At 57.5% G+C, this 16403-nt stretch overlaps 1 protein-coding gene across 4 annotated transcripts; it reads left to right on the top strand.

Moving 5' to 3' along the window:
* Window positions 1-233: 233 nt before the first annotated feature.
* On the top strand, window positions 234-15085 carry COG7 (component of oligomeric golgi complex 7). Of its 4 annotated transcripts, none has more exons than XM_048495490.1 (18): window positions 234-486; window positions 1030-1212; window positions 1403-1551; window positions 2327-2443; window positions 3126-3294; window positions 5296-5378; window positions 6456-6578; window positions 8553-8751; window positions 10051-10178; window positions 10661-10815; window positions 11164-11280; window positions 11748-11813; window positions 12166-12349; window positions 13206-13343; window positions 13469-13552; window positions 13832-13946; window positions 14522-14665; window positions 14806-15085. In XM_048495490.1, exons 2-18 carry the CDS (start codon window positions 1047-1049, stop codon window positions 14970-14972), a joined length of 2304 nt encoding a protein of 767 aa, XP_048351447.1. In that variant the 5' UTR covers window positions 234-486; window positions 1030-1046; the 3' UTR covers window positions 14973-15085. The 4 variants fall into 4 exon arrangements, with proteins under 4 accessions (XP_048351447.1, XP_048351446.1, XP_048351444.1 ...); XM_048495489.1 differs by having other exon boundaries at window positions 235-448; window positions 997-1212; XM_048495487.1 differs by having other exon boundaries at window positions 236-486; window positions 997-1212.
* Window positions 15086-16403: the final 1318 nt, after the last annotated feature.

Genomic DNA, 16403 nt, shown 5'->3' with positions numbered 1-16403 from the left:
CTATATAGCATGGGGCTGGCAGGGGCTGATGGGATTTGTAGTCCAAGAACATCTGGACAGCCGCAGGTTGCAGACCCCCTGCCTCAGACCGACCCTGCCTGCCGAGACCACTGGTGCGCAGGCTCGCCGGTGGCGCGCGTGACTATGTAGTTTTCTGCCAGGTCCGCCTCGGAGGAGGCGCTACAAGGGGCGGAGAATTCCGCCTGGCGGGGAGGATGAGCAGCAATTGCCCGCCCTCCCCTTCATGCCAAGTACCCAATCGCCGGATGCCGTGCGCCGTGGTTTCTGAACCAATCCTGGGCCCCGTTGGGCAGTATTGAGCCAATCACAGGCGCAGAGGAGAGGGCTCTGGGAAGTCTCTGAAAGAAGGGCATGAAGCCACGGTAGGCGGAGCTTCGGAGTGCGCAGCACCCCTCAGGCAAGATGGCGGCTTCTTGACTTAGACTGGGGAAGCCGCAGGTCGCGCTGCTTTGCACCTGTGCGCAGGTGAGCCCCCTTCCTCCCAGGACCGTGCCCAGGTGCTCGTGCATGCACGCGTGTGTGTGAATGTGTGCAGTAGATCCATAGCATTGGAAGGCATCCCTTCCCTCCTGTAAGTGACAGCTCATGTTTGGTCACGATCCACCTGAATTGCTTCTTGTGTACGCCCGCCTACTTATCCAGTGTGTTCAGATCTTGATTTTCTTGCACGTGTGAACCCGGCCACTTGGCCCTGCAGCATTGAGTTCTCCTGGGCGGGTTTTTCACACACACACACACACCCTGGAAGATCTAATGGGGATGGGGAGGGGTGCCCTTGGTTTGGGGATTTTTGCCTTCCAGGAGGTTCTGCAGAAGCCCTTGCCCGGTCTGGTTTGGGGTCAACATCCGAGCTGCTTGGGCTCCTGGTCACTTTAGACCTTCCTGCCTCTGGGACTAGGAGTGGTTGGGCTAGCTGCACTTGGCCTTGAGGGATGGGATGATGCTAATTCCTGGTTCCTAACTCTGTCCTTCCAGCTCCCCTGCTTTCATTCCTCTGCCCCAATCAAGGGCTGCTGCAGGCCAGCATGGACTTCTCCAAATTCCTGGCGGAGGACTTTGAGGTGAAGGCCTGGGTGAATGGGGCCTTCCGAGCAGTGCAGCAGGAGGCGCCTGGCAAGGTGGATGCCCACGCCGCCACCCTGGTGATGAAGCTGCAGCTTTTTATCCAAGAGGTCAACAAAGCAGTGGAAGGTGAGGAGCTGTAGAGTGTGCCCTCCCCTCCCCCACACACATACACACAGCGTGCCTCTGTGTCCTTGCAGGGCTGTCTTCCTGACAGTCTGGAGGCAGCCTGTTTCCAGTCCCAGCCTCTGTCGCTCCGGTGGTTCCTACAAAACGAGGCTTTGCAGTGCCTGACCACCTCTGCCACTTCTTTCCGCAGAGACGAGCCACCAAGCGCTGCAGAGCATGCCCCGAGTCCTGCGGGAGGTGGAGGCCCTGAAGCAAGAGGCAACCTTTCTGAAGGAACAGATGGTTTTGGTGAGGGAAGACATCCAAAGGCTGGAGCAGGACACAGCACAGTCCATGCAGGTACTGGAGGGGGAGGGCACCGAGGCACCTATCCTGGGGACTGGTGTCGCTGAGGATCTGTTTCATGTGTCACCACCACCAATTGTTCTCTCTGTCGCAGGAAAAAAAATGGTACTATCGGCCTTTCATTAGATTCATTGTATTCTCTCACTCCATCTGAGGCATATAGTTGTTTGAAAACTACGTTTCAAGAACAAGAGTATCATGATATGATAGTTGCCGCTAGGAAAACATGTTCCCCCTTAACTCTGCTCATTCCCCCTAGAGCAAGGGCACATAGCTAATCTTTTAAATTCGACACAAAGAAGAGCTATGCCTCTTGCCCGATTTAATATTATGCCCTCTGTGCTTCTGTATGGTAGATACCAACAAATAGGCCAACCAAGAAGACTATGCCCACGTAACTCAGGCCACACTGAGATGCTCGATCACATTTTCTTCCACTGTCCAAGATTTGCTAAAGTTAGGATGAACCAGTCTCTCCTTACTCCATTTTTATATAATCAATTAACTGATACTCTTGAGATCCCTTTAATCTTAGACAATCCTGATCCTACTGTTTGTGCGAATGTAGCTAATTTTTTAATTAAATATTATAGATTAGCTCATTAAATGGTTTGTAATATTACAATATTGTTTATTTGACTTTTATGTCTGTTGTTAGAGCTTTTAAAGCCGAAGCGATTTGTGTTTTTGGCTCTTTCTGTATCTTATGGTCTGTACTTTATTAATATGTTTATGCCAATAAAGACTTCCACTACTGCTACTATCCCAGGTGTTGGTGGAACTGGATCACGTGAAGTCCAAGATGCAGCTCGCAGCTGAGTCGCTCCAGGAAGCTGATAAGTGGAGCACGCTCAGCGCAGACATCGAAGAGACTTTTAAAACCCAGGTATTTCTTTTCCTTGCCTGCATGGCTGTGAATGGGAAGAGAGGGTGGTCCAGAGATACCCCCCCCCCCTCCTGTGGCTTCTGTCTGTCAGACTAATGGAGGCACTGTCAAAGCTGTAGTGGGTCATGGTAAAAGGTGGCCCCTGGCTTGCATACCTGTCCCTCCAGAGAGATCCACCTGGCATTCAGGTGCAGCTTCTGGAATGCTTGCTTTTCTTCCTTGGCGGTGCTGCTTTGGAGCAGACAAGTCAGGTTGAGGGATGTGAAGTGTGTCCTGGCTGTCTATACAATAAAGTGCAAGCCTGTGGTTCTTCAAGAGTGGCTTTGCAGAAGTAACCTTATCAGCTGCAGGCACTTTGGATTCCCACCTGTCTGTGTTGCGTCAATTTGCTTTATTGCCAGCCTGGAAATTGAAGTCTTTGGTCATTGTGTGTGTGTGTGTGTGTGGGCGGTGGGGTGGAGTGGAGTGGAGTGGGGTGGATAAAAAGATTCAGCAGCGTGGATGGCATTGACCCAGAGATTGAAATAAAGGGTTGGAGGGAAGGGGGCTGCCTTTGTGTTCTGAACTCCCCCTTGCTTGCAGCAGGAGAGGGGATGTCTGCTCTTGCCAGTGCTGGGTGGTGCTAATCGAACTGGGAAACTGATGATAACCGAAATGTGGGGTGGTTTCTTCTTGGGGACAGGATGTGCCTTTGATCTCAGCCAAGCTGACCAGCATGCAGAGCAGTCTGGCAGTGCTGGTGGACACCCCAGACTACTCAGAGAAGTGTGTGCACCTGGAGGCCCTGAAGAACCGGCTGGAGGCCTTGGCCAGCCCCCAGATTGTGGCAGCCTTCAACATGCAGTCTGTCGGTCAGTGGGGCTCAGTGGCTTTGATGTGGAAGAGGGGGTTGGTGGAGCCTGTTGAATGCAAGCATGGAAATGGCCCAGGAGTTGTAAACTGATATGTAATTGTGTGTGTGTGTGTGTGTGTGTGTGTACAGCTGGAAAAATAAAACCCTTCCATGGCTGTGGAGTCCAGGCACAGAGAAAGAGCCAGCCCAGAGCTGGGGGCTAGGTCCATGCAAGGCCCTTCTTGATGGCCAGTCCCCTTCCTGGGATCCAGAGCCCTTTTTTGGTAGCCTCCAAAAGGCAGCATTTGCAGGCTGGGTGGCTCTCTGTGGCTTGGATCTAGCGTCTGTGATCTAGCGTCTCTGGTTGGAATGGGATCATTTCTTAGCTGTGATCAGCTGCTAATTTATTGTCAAAGGCTTTCACGGCCAGAATCACTGGGATGTTGTGGGGTTTCTGGGCTGTATGGCTGTGTTCCAGTAGCATTTTCTCCTGACGTTTTGCCTGCCTCTGCAGCTGGCATCTTCAGAGGATCCTGTGGCTGGCATCTTCAGAAGATCCTCTGAAGATGCCAGCAACAGAAAGAAAATGCTGCTGACTATACAAACTGGAAACCCCACAACACTCCAGCTGCTAATCTGTTCTGTGAATTTGTTCTGTGAATTACGAAGCACAGGCAGACCGTACAATTATATGAATCCATCCTTGTCTGAGCTCCACTCTTTCTCTCCATGGCTGGGTCCCTTGGTGCACAACTAGGAATCCACAGGCAGGGGGCATCCTTGCTCCGCGCTTGGAGCTGCTGCTTCCTAAGAACATCGGAAGAGCCCTGTAATATCAGACTAGCAGGACCCAACTAATTCCCCCTCCCTGCCCCCCATTTGTCCTAGTGGCTCTCCAGATGCCCTTCAAGGCCCCAGGCCTCACCCCTCCCACCAGCAGAGATGCAACCCCTGACGGCAGAGGTTCCGTTTAGCCATTGGAACGCCCCTGTTCTGTAAACTGCTTAACTGACCACAGTCCCCTCACTTTGTGGCAGTGAGTTCTGCATTTTCATCGCCTTCTCACTAAAGAAGAGCTTCCTCCTTGCCTGGGCTGAATCTACTGCGTTGGGTGCACAAGCCCTGGCGTTTGGGGAAAGGGGGAAACAATCCTCTCTGCCTGGTTCCTCCGCTGTAATTTTGTCTGCAATATCCCCACCCCTTTTTTTCCAGGCTCCTTCTTCCCATGCAGAGGAGGTTCAAAACCCCCTCAACCTTTTGCTTTTCCTACCATATTTTTTTCTTTTAACAGTTCAGGGGATACCAATTGTTCCCGCTACTCCAGAAGTATTGTCAAAGGTTTTCACAGCCAGAATCACTGGGGTGTTGTGGGGTTTCCGTGCTGTATGGCCGTGTTCCAGTCGCATTTTCTCCTGACGTTTCACCTGCATCGGTGGCTGGCATCTTCAGAGGATCCTTTGAAGATGCCAGCTGCAGATGCAGGTGAAACATCAGGAGAGAATGCTACTGGAACACGGCCATACGGCCTGGAAAACCCACAATACTCCAGAAGGGCTGTCAAAAAGGGTCTGTGGTGGGCGTTGAACTCGAGGCCTGGCTGCCTGGGGCTCTTTGGCACTGTTGCTCCCATGACTGGATGCTGGGTGTCTTGGGGGGGTGGGGGGGCGGGGGGAGGTTTCTATTGTGACTGCTGCTGTAAGGATGGCGATTCTGCCTGGTTCTCTCCCAGCCAGCTGGCCTTGACGGAATGCCTCCAGCCGGGCGACGGGCCAGATTCGGCAGCAACAACCTTGGTGGACGGCTTATCTTGCTGTCCAGGATGAGCATTCCGTTCTCATGAGATGGGCCCGGATGGGCCAGGGAGGGGGGAGGATTCGGGTACGTTATAACCTGTAGTTTGGGCGGGAGGTCTCATTCCTGTCATGTCGTGTGTGTGTGTGCTTTCTAAGATGTCTGAATAAACGGACTTATATTCAAAAGCCTTTTATTTCTGCTCTTTGGAATTCCTTACATTTTCCAGATCAGGCCCAAGTGTTTGTGAAGGTCTTCACCGAGATCGACCGCCTGCCTCAGCTGCTGGCCTACTACTACAAATGCCACAAGGTACCCTGCCCTCTCTCCCCCAGGGGCAGAGCTGCCCAACCACTCCTGCCTCCCTGTTCTTGGGAAGGGAGGCGAAGCCCCTCTTATCATGTGCGGGTGGGGGGCTGCATGTGTCTTTACGGCAGAGGGGGGCCTGCAGCTGAAATTCCACGCTGGAAGTTTTCCCCGCTCCTGTTCAGGCCAGAGAAGCAGAAGGAGGCTCCGGGGCCGGCTCCACCTGAGAAGCCCCTGGCAGCGGAAGAGCCAAGTTTTGGGCAGCTGGCCAGGCCCCGGTCAGGCTCCAAGGGATGCCTCCCCGCTATGGGCCTCTGGGGCGGGTCCCTGCCAGGCCCTTCAGCTGGTGTGGGTTTCATGCTCTGTGGTGAGCAGCATACCACATTTAATTAAATGGCCAGCGCAGCCAGGTGGCCTCTCTGCTGGGACCCGGTTCATCTTCCACAGGTGCTTCCAGCTTGACCCCCCCCCCCCACTCCCCACCACACACACAGAGAAGAAGAAGAGTTTGGATTTATATCCCCCCTTTCTCTCCTGTGGGAGACTCAAAGGGGCTGACAATCTCCTTGCCCTTCCCCCCTCACAACAAACACCCTGTGAGGTAGGTGGGGCTGAGAGAGCTCCGATAAACTGTGACTAGCCCAAGGTCACCCAGCTGGCGTGTGTGGGAGTGCCCAGGCTAATCTGAATTCCCCAGATAAGCCTCCACAGCTCAGGTGGCAGAGCGGAGAATCAAACCCGGTTCCTCCAGATTAGAATGCACCTGCTCTCAACCACTATGCCACTGCTGCTCCTGAGGTGATTCTGTGAGCCCCCCTCAGCATCCATGTACAAAAGAGCGGGATGAGTTAGTTTCTCACGGCTGTTTCTCACGGCCCAATTTGGCTGGGTCCTGATCCCGCGGGTCAAGAGCCATGCTTTGCAGACTGGTTCTTGGGGGCTGCATCCCACATGGCTCCTTGTTGTTGTGGAGTGGGGGGGGGGAGTTCTGAGGAATGACAGCAAGTGCCCCCTTGCTTCCCTTTTGCCCAAGGGTGGCAACTCCTGGTGGGTAGCGATGCCAGCCTCGTTCCTTGCCCGCAGGTGCAGCTGGTGTCTGCGTGGCAGGACTTGTGCCAGTCCGACCTCCCCTTGGATCGTCAGCTGACGGAGCTCTACGACGTGCTGTTGGGCACCTGGCACTCACAGCTGCAGTGGGCCTCCCAGGTAGGCAAGGTCTGGGTGCCGCCGGGGCAGCCGCTGTCTGGCCCAGGAGGGCTGCTGGCGCCAGCTCAAAGGATGCGGCCAGCGGGAGGTCAGCGTTGGCCCGTCCCACTCTGAGATGTCTTTAAATAAATAAATGAAGCTGGCCCTGGGGGTTGTTGGGGGAGGGGGAGTCTGCTGTCCCGGCTCCGCTTTGTCTAATCCCAGGTGATTCTGACTTGGACTCTCCACAGGTCCAGCTGGCTCAGGTTTCCCACCTGGAATAGTAATCTTTGCCAATGAAATGGCAACCTGGGGAACCAGCTCTTTGCTTTTCTAGAGGAGGCCTGTTTGTCCAGTACTTAAGGGTATCAACGTGTATTCCGTTTCCCTGCATTTTAACCTTGCGTGCGTCCGAGAATGTGGCTCAGGCCACAACTGCTAGCCGGAAGCTCCTTCCTGGCTAGGAGAGTAGTGCCAGATCTAGCCGCTTGGGACATGTCCAGTCTGGGTTGGACTCTGGCTTTCCGGCCAGGTGGCCTCGCTAGGTGTGTGTTCCAGCTAGCATCCATCACAGTACCCGATTTGTGTATGTTGGCCTGGTGTCTGTTCATTCATTTGTTTGCTTTAATTTTGGTCTGCCTGTCTTGGAAAGATGGAAGGTGGACTGGACCTCGGTCAAAGCGAGAGAAGTTCAGGAACGCTTTGGCCTTGCCTGCCTCTGCCCAAAGACCCTGGCTTTCTTGGGTGGTTTCCCCATCCAAGTACTTGTGAGGGCCAAGCCTGCTGAGCTTCTGATATAGGATGGGGTGGGGCTAGCTTGCGCCATCCAGTATCAGGGCAAAGACAGAGTATTAAAATTATAGAACTTTCCAGATTGAAAGCTTAGGAAGTGGCAGAGCGTGGCTTTTTGAGGGAGCAGAATTCTCCCCTCTGCTGCAGTTGACTTTTGCCTCAGAGCAACAAGGGGGAGGAGTCAGTCTAACCTTCCTGGGACTGACCCACCGGCTGGACTCCTGGGCATCTCCTTTTACTGTCTGGAAAGGGTGCAGAGAGGCAGCCTCCATCCCGCAAGGACCCGTGGTCTGGACTGCTGGCTTTCAGTCCCGTAACAATCACGAGGAGATAGACAGGTGGTGGTGGTGGGGGGACCGGCATTGGAGTCTAGCCCTGCCTGTTACAGCCGAGCTTTCGTAGGCAATTGCCAACTTCATCAGATTAGGCCAATGGGTCCTTTCACCCGTGAAGAGTAAAACTGATGTTTATCTCCGATGTGATGGATGGGAGCTGTTTCTGGGAGGAGAACTGCAGGAATTTGCCCTGTTCGGACTAGGGATAACCTTTGCTGGGGAGCAGCCGGGCACCCTGGGTGGGTGCCTTTCCCCGGAGTCAGTGTGCGTGCAGGGCAGACTCCAAAGCGGTACCATTATGTAAAGTAGGCTTTTTCAGGCAGGGGGTGGGGAGACACAGGCAGCCAGGCAGGGGATTATTTACGAGACTGGAATATGGAGACGTTCTGAGCCCACCCCCTCCACCCCCAGCCAGTATGCCATTTTTACAGCAGATGAGCTTTTGAACCAGATATTCTGGATGCCTCAGAATCAAGCCACTGGGCCGTGCAGTGGGCAGAACGAAGGGGTCTCCATCTACCTCAGGGGTCTGCAACCTGTGGCTCTCCAGATGTTCATGGACTACAAATCCCACCAGCCCCTGCCAGCATGGCCAAAAGTTGCAGACCTCTAGTCTATCTAGTTTGTGAAGTCGCTCCTTGACTGCCCAGTGGAAGATTCACGGACTGCATCCAAAGCTGTTTCCTTTTTGCATCAGCCTCCCATCTTTGGGTTGCTTCTGTGACCAGATGTGCAGGAAGATGCGTTTCCCCGGCGCCCTTTCCTTGGAGCCACGGGCCCTGCCTGCGAGGCCTGGAACTGCCGTGTGCAGCTGACCCCCCTCCCCGTTCTCATTCCTGATTCCCGATCTCCTCTCTGTCTCCTGCAGGTGTTCCAGAACCCTCCCCAGGTGGTGACTGTCCTGCTGATCCAGGTGCTCAGGGCTTTGGTGCCCTCCATCCCCGCCTGCCTCAGCACCGCCATGGAGCAGGCTGGCCCCGAGAGCAAGCTGGGCCAACTCCTGGGCCTGTATGCAACCACGGCCTACTTCGCACGGGGGCTGGAGGTGGCCCTGCAGCCCAGTTTAAGTAAGTGCGCCCCCCCAGCTCCTCCCCCCCCCCAGGTTTGTGTGCGTGGGAGTTTTTACAGGAACACGGGGCCGTTTGTCAGGGCAGCTTTAATGGTATTTATAGGTTACATAACATTTGTACCAAACTTTGTTTAACTTACCGTGGTGGTATTGACACAGTCCTCAGTGTGTTTGCTGAAGTGGCACATTTCTGATACTACCTTGAGTAAATAGTGCTTAGCACTTCTGCTTCTCGCAAACCCCGGTGACCCGGCCTCTTGGAGTCAGGAGGCGGCACCATCTTGCGCTTGGCTGGGTGCGGGAAAGGGAGAGAGGCACCTGTTGGACCATCGCTGAGGTCACTTGGGGATAGGAAGTGGGGGGGTGTTCCCCTGCCCGTGTTTTCACAGGCAGCATCTGGGCCTTGTGTGCCTGAGGAACTCATGGACTGATGTCCGTGGGCCTCGGGTTGTGCCAGGATTTTTTCTCAACATGGGTGACCAGGAAGAAACCCCACTTTGGTTCTACGCTAAGAGATGCCTCATCTCTGAAGCTACTAGCAGGCTGTGCAGAGACACTTCCAAGTTACACAAGTCTCTCCCCCCCCTCCCCCCAGCGCCACAAGCAGCAGCCAGACTGTTAAAAGTCACTTTGGTATACTGTTGGCATGAGATGGCCCCAAATTATGTATTTCAAATGCTCTTCAACAAGTCTGAGGGGAATCCAAGGGATTCTTCGGCAGGAGACCAAGTCACTGCGGGGATCCCCTCATCCAGCAATTCCAGCCGCTGCCCATTCAACTTTTTCATGCTGGGGATTTCGAGGGGTGCCCCAATCTGGGGCTTGCCAGCAGCCTCCCTTCTGTTGATCCCTGAGTGTGCCTTACAGTCTGACCCTCCCCACCCCAAAGCTCTTTCCATATGGTGGGGTGAGGGAAGGCTGTGTAGGCCAGAGACTTAGTGGAGGGGGAGAGTGGGGGCTATCAGATGCTGACATCGCCCCAAATGCCAGCTTGGCTGGGGAGTTTCTTGAGTCTTTTTTGTGGGGGGTGGGGGGTGTATATTAAAACCACAGCTCAGGATCCATAATCTCAGTGTGGCATCAGCTGTTGTAGTTTTTACTGTTAAAGTTTGGGTTTTATACATTATTTGTGTGCTTTTATGTTGTGCCGTGACCCATCTTGGGCCCCAGGGAGAAAAGCAGCTATGTAAAGATCCTGAATAAATAAGTGCCATAGAAATGGCGAAGATCCTGAATAAATAAGTGCCATAGAAATGGCGAAGTCCCTGACGCTGATCTTCTCCTCTTGGCTCTCCAGAGGAATGCAACTTGGTGAAGGTGACGGAGCTGGTGGAGGCCATCTACGGACCCTACAAGCCCTTCCAGCTGCAGTACGGGGCCCTGGAGGAAGAGAATCTCCTCATCCAGATGAGCGAGGTCCCTCTGGTAAGCGAGGCCTAGTGCAGGCTCTGTGCAAGCGCTGAGCATTACCAAAATAAGCCACGAACACCGTAAGCCAGGAGGAGAGCAATCAAATTGGGCTGTACATGGCTGAACGTAGGCTGCAGCCAAGGGTCCCTCTCTGGCCTCTGTGCTGCTGCCTTGGAGCGTGAGGGGCCCCTGTTGTCTCAGAGCAGGGGAAGGGGAGAGGCCTCCAAGGTGGCTCCAGACCAGGAAGGAGTCAACAGCCCCCGGCCATGTTCTGTGCGCCCTGACCTTTGGCCCCGAGGGCCATTTTGCAAGTGATGGCCTCTCTTGCCTTCCCCGCGGCCAGGTCTTTCTGTCGCTTGCAGCAGTGCCTGAAGGGCCAGCAGACGTGGCCAGTCCCCAGCCAAGGGAGGCCGGCTGGAGTGGAGGCCTGGGAGAGGGCAAAGTGGCCTTTTCTGAGCCGGGGGGCAGAGGCTGACGTGTGCTGGGGGGCTTTGCAGGAACACGGGGAGCTGATGGACTGCGTCCAGGAGTTGTGCCAGTCTGTGGGCAAGCTCTTCGGCATGGCCCTCCAGGCGGTTGACAACTGCCTCAAGCTGACCGACGGGCTGGGGGTGGGCGGCCTTCTCAAGGCCCTGCGGGCCCTCTTTGGCAAGTAAGTCCCTGGGGGCGGGGGCAGTGGCCTTGGTGGTTGGCACAGGGCGGGGGGGCCAATTAGCTGAGCAGGTTGGGAGGGGTCATTTACTGCTTGAGAATGTTGGCTTTAGTATACGGCAGGCCTCCCTTTCTCTCCCCAATAAGGAGTGGGACTCTGCCGGGCTCCAAGGGCTCAAGAGCAGCCAAGTCACCCTGTCTCTTGGGAGGGGCTTGGAGCCTGGGCACTGGGGTGTGGCTGAGCCTGCCCCCCCCCCCCGTCCACCTGAGACCAGACTCTTCCTTTTGACCTTTTGGGCCAGAGGGACTGCTTCCTGGCTAGTTCCTGCCTCCTCTGCCCCTCCCGCAGGTATGCCTCGGACTTTGGCAGCGCCCTGCAGTCGATCCGGAAGAAGTGCAAGCTGGACGAGATCTCTCTCCATTCTCTCTTCCAGGAAGACTGGACTGCTTTCCAGAGCTCTATCCGGTAAAACCGGTGGATGTGAACTGGGCTGCGTGTCCTCCCAGGCTCTAGGGGCAGCAGAGGGCGAGGGAGCCCTCCTCCTCTTCTTCTGTGCCTGTTGCAATTGCGGGGCGGGGGGGATACTGTGAAGGAACCACAAGGGCTGGGGGCTTCTCTCCCCTCCCTTCCTGGGTTAGGTTCCACCCATGGCAGGTGCTGCAAGCAGAGAGCAAGGAAGTGAGCCAAGCTGCGTATTTCCGGGGCAGCAGGGGCTATTCAGACTCTCTAGTAGCCCTGACCCTGGCAGAGAGGCTGAGCCCGTCCCCCCAGCATCTCCCCCAAGGGAAATCCCAAAGCCCGGTCTTCCCTCATGCTGGCGATCCTGGGTGCCCCACAAGAAGCGAAGGACGTGTGGCTGCCTTTGTGGGGGGGGGGGAGCCTGGCGCACTTGCGGGGGGGGGGGCTGACAGCTCCCTTTCTCTCCCCCGCAGAATCATGGCTGCCTGTGGAGAACTCCTGCGCCAGTGTGGAGACTTGGAGCAGCAGCTGGCTAACAGGTGGGAAATGGTAGGCAAGAGGCAAGGGGTTTTTTTGGGGGGGGGGGTCTTGGAGGGTGGCTGTTGGGGCCTCTGTCAGTGCAGAGCAGATGTTTAGAGAGAGAGGGGCTTAGCAAGGCCTCTAGACGGAGAGGTGGAAGATGTGGGGGGGCTCTTTAAAAATTTGGGCCCCGTTTCATCTCCCTCTTCTGACAAAGGAAGGCGGTCCTTCGTTGCCTGGAGAAATGGTTGCCCCTTTTGTGTTTTCTTTCCCTGGTGTACTTTTTTTTAAAGCCTCAAATGGTTTGGCCCTTGGGCCCTGATCCAGAGCCATTTTGGAAGCCAGCCTTTCCCGGTCTCCCTTCGGCTACAGGATCCTCTCCACGGCCGGCAAGTACCTTTCGGACTCGTACAGCTCCTGCGGGCTCGGCAGCCTCCAGGAATCCAGCTCGGAGAGGCCAAGTGCCGTGAAGAACCCTTGGCAGGAATACAACTACCTCCAGCAAGAGAGTCCCGCGGAGTACGCCACCCTCCTGGAGACCCTCTATGCCCTGAAGGTGGGGAGGCAGCCGGAGGGGGGGGCGGGCTTGGCAGGTCTCTTGAGTGTGGACCGCGTTGGATTAGATGGCTCCCTCCTCCAGTCTCGAACCTGGGCTGGGGGTGATCTGGCCCCCGACTTAACAGGGCACACACACACACACACCCAGCAGTGGGCGCAGGAGTTGGGCAGAGCTGGCAGGCCATCCTTGGCTGGCTCTTGCTGCCCTGCAGGCCCCTTCGCAGCCAGATGTACAACAGGGGTGGCACAACATAATGACTGGCTGCGTTGCAAAACCCTTCAGACTCTCTAGTAGCCCTGACCCAGGGGCACAGACTCTCTAGTAGCCCTGACTCAGGGGCACAGCCTCTGTTTGGCACCCAAAAGGTCGCAGGTTCGATCCCCAGCAGCATGTCCCGTCGAAAGGGTCAGGTTGCAGGGGGCAGGGGAGATCTCTGCTCAAGAGCCAGCAGCAGGCAGATTTGTGTGCGTTCTCTGCTTGCCAGGTGCAGCTAGAATGGCTGCAGGTGGGCGCAGCAGCTGTAGCCTGGAGTCCGGCTGGGTCTGTTCTTGGTGGTCCATCTGGACAGGTTTCCCAGGCCCCCAAACTGAGGCCCCCAGCCTACCAAACGGGCATCCAGCCCCTGGGCTAAGGACCTGTAGTCTCCTGAAGCTAGTTACTCCGGAGAAGCACCCTCCCTCCCCCCCCCCCCGCCCGCCCCCCGAGCAACACTCTGTAGCTGAGACAGGCCATGCCTGGGCTGGTGAGGCAGGGCGTGCCAAGCAGCAACACCTGGTTCCTGATGCCAGGCGGCTGCAAAGGTCAGCAGGGGCCATCGCTCTGCCTGGCCTGACGGGCCCCTGTCGCTTCCCAGGAGAAGGGCACCAGCCACAACCTGCTGGCAGCTCCGCGCTCGGCCCTCACCCGCCTCAACCAAGCGGCCCACCAGCTGGCCTTCGACTCCGTCTTCCTCCGCATCAAGCAGCAGCTTCTGCAGGTGCCCCGGATGGAGGTGAGGGCCCAGGGGTGAGTGGGTGGGTGGGCTGGCTTTGTGCGGGGAGGGAGGGGATTGGGGAGAAGGTGCCCCCCCCATCGCCCCACCCTGACTGACTCTACTCTGCTTTGGTTGCTGCCCAGGGCTGGAGCACGGCCGGGCCAGGGGAAATGCTGGCCGAAGACCTGCCCTGCTTCAGTCTCACTCCCCTGGAGTACGTCAGCAACGTAAGAGACTCTGGGGAGAGGGTGGGTGGGTGTTGGGGGCAGAGATGCTGGCGGGGGGGGGGGGAAGCAGGGCTCCCCATGGAGGTGTCTGCCAGCATTCTGCTCCTCAGTCCGAAGGTGCCCTTTGGCTGTTTTGGCTCCAGGAGAGTCAAGAAGGGTACCTAGTCAGTGGGGGTCAGCTGTAGCTCTGTGGCTCCACCTGGAATTCCTCATGTGCTGGGTTCCAGCCCTGTCCCTGGGCCTCAGGCTCCCCTCCCCCACTGCTCTGCTTCCGCCTAGATCGGCCAGTACCTGATGTCCCTCCCCCTCCACCTGGAGCCCTTCGTGATGCAGGAGGATTCAGCCCTAGAGCTGGCGCTACATGCCGGGAAGCTCCCCTTTCCTCCAGAGCAAGGTAGAGAAGGGCTCATTAAGAGCAGGTGCGCTCTAATCTGGAGAACCGGGTTTGATTCTCTGCTCTGCCACTCGAGCTGTGGAGGCTTATCTGGTGAACCAGATCAGCTTGTGCTGTCCAACACCCGCCTGCTGGGTGATCTTGGGCTAGTCACCGTTCTTCAGAGCTCTCTCAGCCCCACCTACCTCACAGAGTGTTTGTTGTGGGGCGGGGGGGGCGGGAAGGGAAAGGAGACTGTCAGCCCCTTTGAGTCTCCTTACAGGAGAGAAAGGGGGTATAAATCCAAACTCTTCTTCTTCTTGGAGAGGGGGTGCATGCATGGCCCCCAGCCTCCCTGGGCCTCTCAGCCACCCCTCTGGCTCTTCAGCACTGGAGGCACTTGGAAGCGGCCCCTGGTCTTGCGGACAGGACGTCTTGTATTCCTGTTGGGGCCCTCCAAGACTGGGTGAGAAACAAGAAACGGTAACCCTGCGAGGAGGCGGGACAGTGCGCTGCCCCCCACAGAACGGTGGGTGCGGCTTCCCTCCCCGGGGGTGCCAGCGTGACCCTCAGAGCCGTGCCCTCTCTGCCTTCAGGGGACGAGGTTCCTGAGCTGGACAACATGGCCGACTACTGGCTGGGCTCCCTGGCCAGGGCCACCATGCAAACCTACTGCGAAGTCGTCCTGCAGATCCCGGAGCTGACCCCCCACTCTGTCAAGCAGCTGGCCACGGATATCGGTGAGCCGGGAGGAGGGGGGCGGGGTCCGTAGTGGGCCGTGTCCTTCTCGGGAGACGGCCTCTCTTCCGCTCCTCTGGAGCAGCTGCAGTCAGTCGGGATGCCACAACAGCTCCCCTGAGCCGCCCTCTTCCCTCCGCAGACTACCTGGTCAACGTGCTGGACGCCCTGGGCCTGCAGCCCTCCAAGGCCCTGCAGCACACCCTTCTCCTGCTGAAGGCTAAGCCCGAAGACTACCAGCAGGCAGCCAAGCCCGTGCCCCGGCGGCTGGCCAGCAGCATCGCGGCCATGCGGGGCCTGGAGCCCTGAGCCTGAGGGGCAGAACTCCGGGGGCCGAGATGGGGAGCCGCGGGGACCTCCCGGGAGAACGGGTGGCTGTAAAAAGGGGGAACAGAGAACTCAATAAAGGCTTGGAGCAGCCACCAGCCCTGTTTGTGAAGAGGGTGTGCCAGAGACGGCCAGCAGGAAAGCTCTGTGTGGGGGTGTGTGGCTGAAGCCGGAGGGGCCGGCGTGCAGCGTGGTCCCTGCAAAGGAGCTTGGGAGTAAAGCGGGAAAGGGGCAGGTCAGGCTTTCCCCCAGGAGCTCTTCTGCCACCTTGGCTGCGGAGCCCCGCTGCTGAGGCCCAGGGCAGCTGGGCGGGATCGGGGAAGGGATGCCCCCTGCCCCCACTGCCCTTTGAGCCAGGTTGCCTTTGGCCAGCAGCCCGGCAGGTGCAGGCCTTCCCTGGGCAGGGAAACCGGTCCTATCAGGTGCACCAGCTAACAAACGCTCCCTCCTGTGTCGATCCCGTGGAGTCGGGGCACGTCATCTGCAGGGCCTCTCCTGGCCGGCTCAGGGAAGTTGCGACAGATTCCTGGCAGGCAAGCTGCGCTTTGGCAGTTCTGCTTACCCGCATCTGGCTGCATGGGGTGGTTTGGCCCCCTGTGTGGGGTGGGGCTTATAGGTTTGGGCCGGACTGCCAGGGGTCAATCCCCCGTGTTGCAGAGCGTGGCCGCTGAGGCCTGCGTTCGTGGCCTCTGCGGCCACCCTGTGGCTCTTGTGTATGCGGACCTTTGCACAAGGGCCAGGCAGAAGAACAGGCTGCTCCAGGGGAGAAGGACCTGGGAGAACTGGATCCTGCTGCCTGCGTCTAGCCAGCCTGCCGCCTCCCCCCGACACACTGCCCCCTTCTCCATGGCCTTCTTGCTGCTGAACTGCTCAGTGGTCAGGGTGGGGCTCTGCTCTCTGCCGCAGGTGGGCAGCCAACGCGAAGGCTCCACACGGGGCTCAATCACAGGCCTAGAGGCTGGTCCCGAGAGCCCTACAGCCACTCTGGGAGCTGCCTGAGGGCTGCCTTGCCCCCCCCCCCCAACCCCCAGCCACGGCTTGGCAAGAGGAAGCGGGGTTGCTTGGCCTGCTGCCGTCAGGCGTCCTTGGTGCTTTGCTGGTAGGCTGGCCTGGCCACCGCTGTCTGGGCGCCCCTGGAGAAGCTGGTGTTCAAGGCGGCGAGAGCACCTTTGGCAGGTGGGCGCATTGGCCAGCGGTGGCCAGCCCACCAGGCCCCATGGGCTGTCCCTCGCCCCTTCCGCCAGGGCTTCCATCCCTTCCCCATCAGGCCTGAACTGATCCCCAGAAGACGTCGTGGTCAGAGCTCTTCCCAGAGAGCGCCCGTGGGTGAAGGAACCTGGGCTGGGCCAAACTCATTCTTCACGGAGCAGGCCCTCGCTTCTCCCGTGGGGCTGGGCCCAGAAAGAGGGGCTC

The sequence above is a fragment of the Sphaerodactylus townsendi genome, linkage group LG04 (assembly GCF_021028975.2).
Source record: "Sphaerodactylus townsendi isolate TG3544 linkage group LG04, MPM_Stown_v2.3, whole genome shotgun sequence".
NCBI lineage: Eukaryota > Metazoa > Chordata > Lepidosauria > Squamata > Sphaerodactylidae > Sphaerodactylus > Sphaerodactylus townsendi.
Note: the sequence above shows the minus strand (reverse complement) of the source record. Positions and strands in the feature narration are given on the sequence as shown.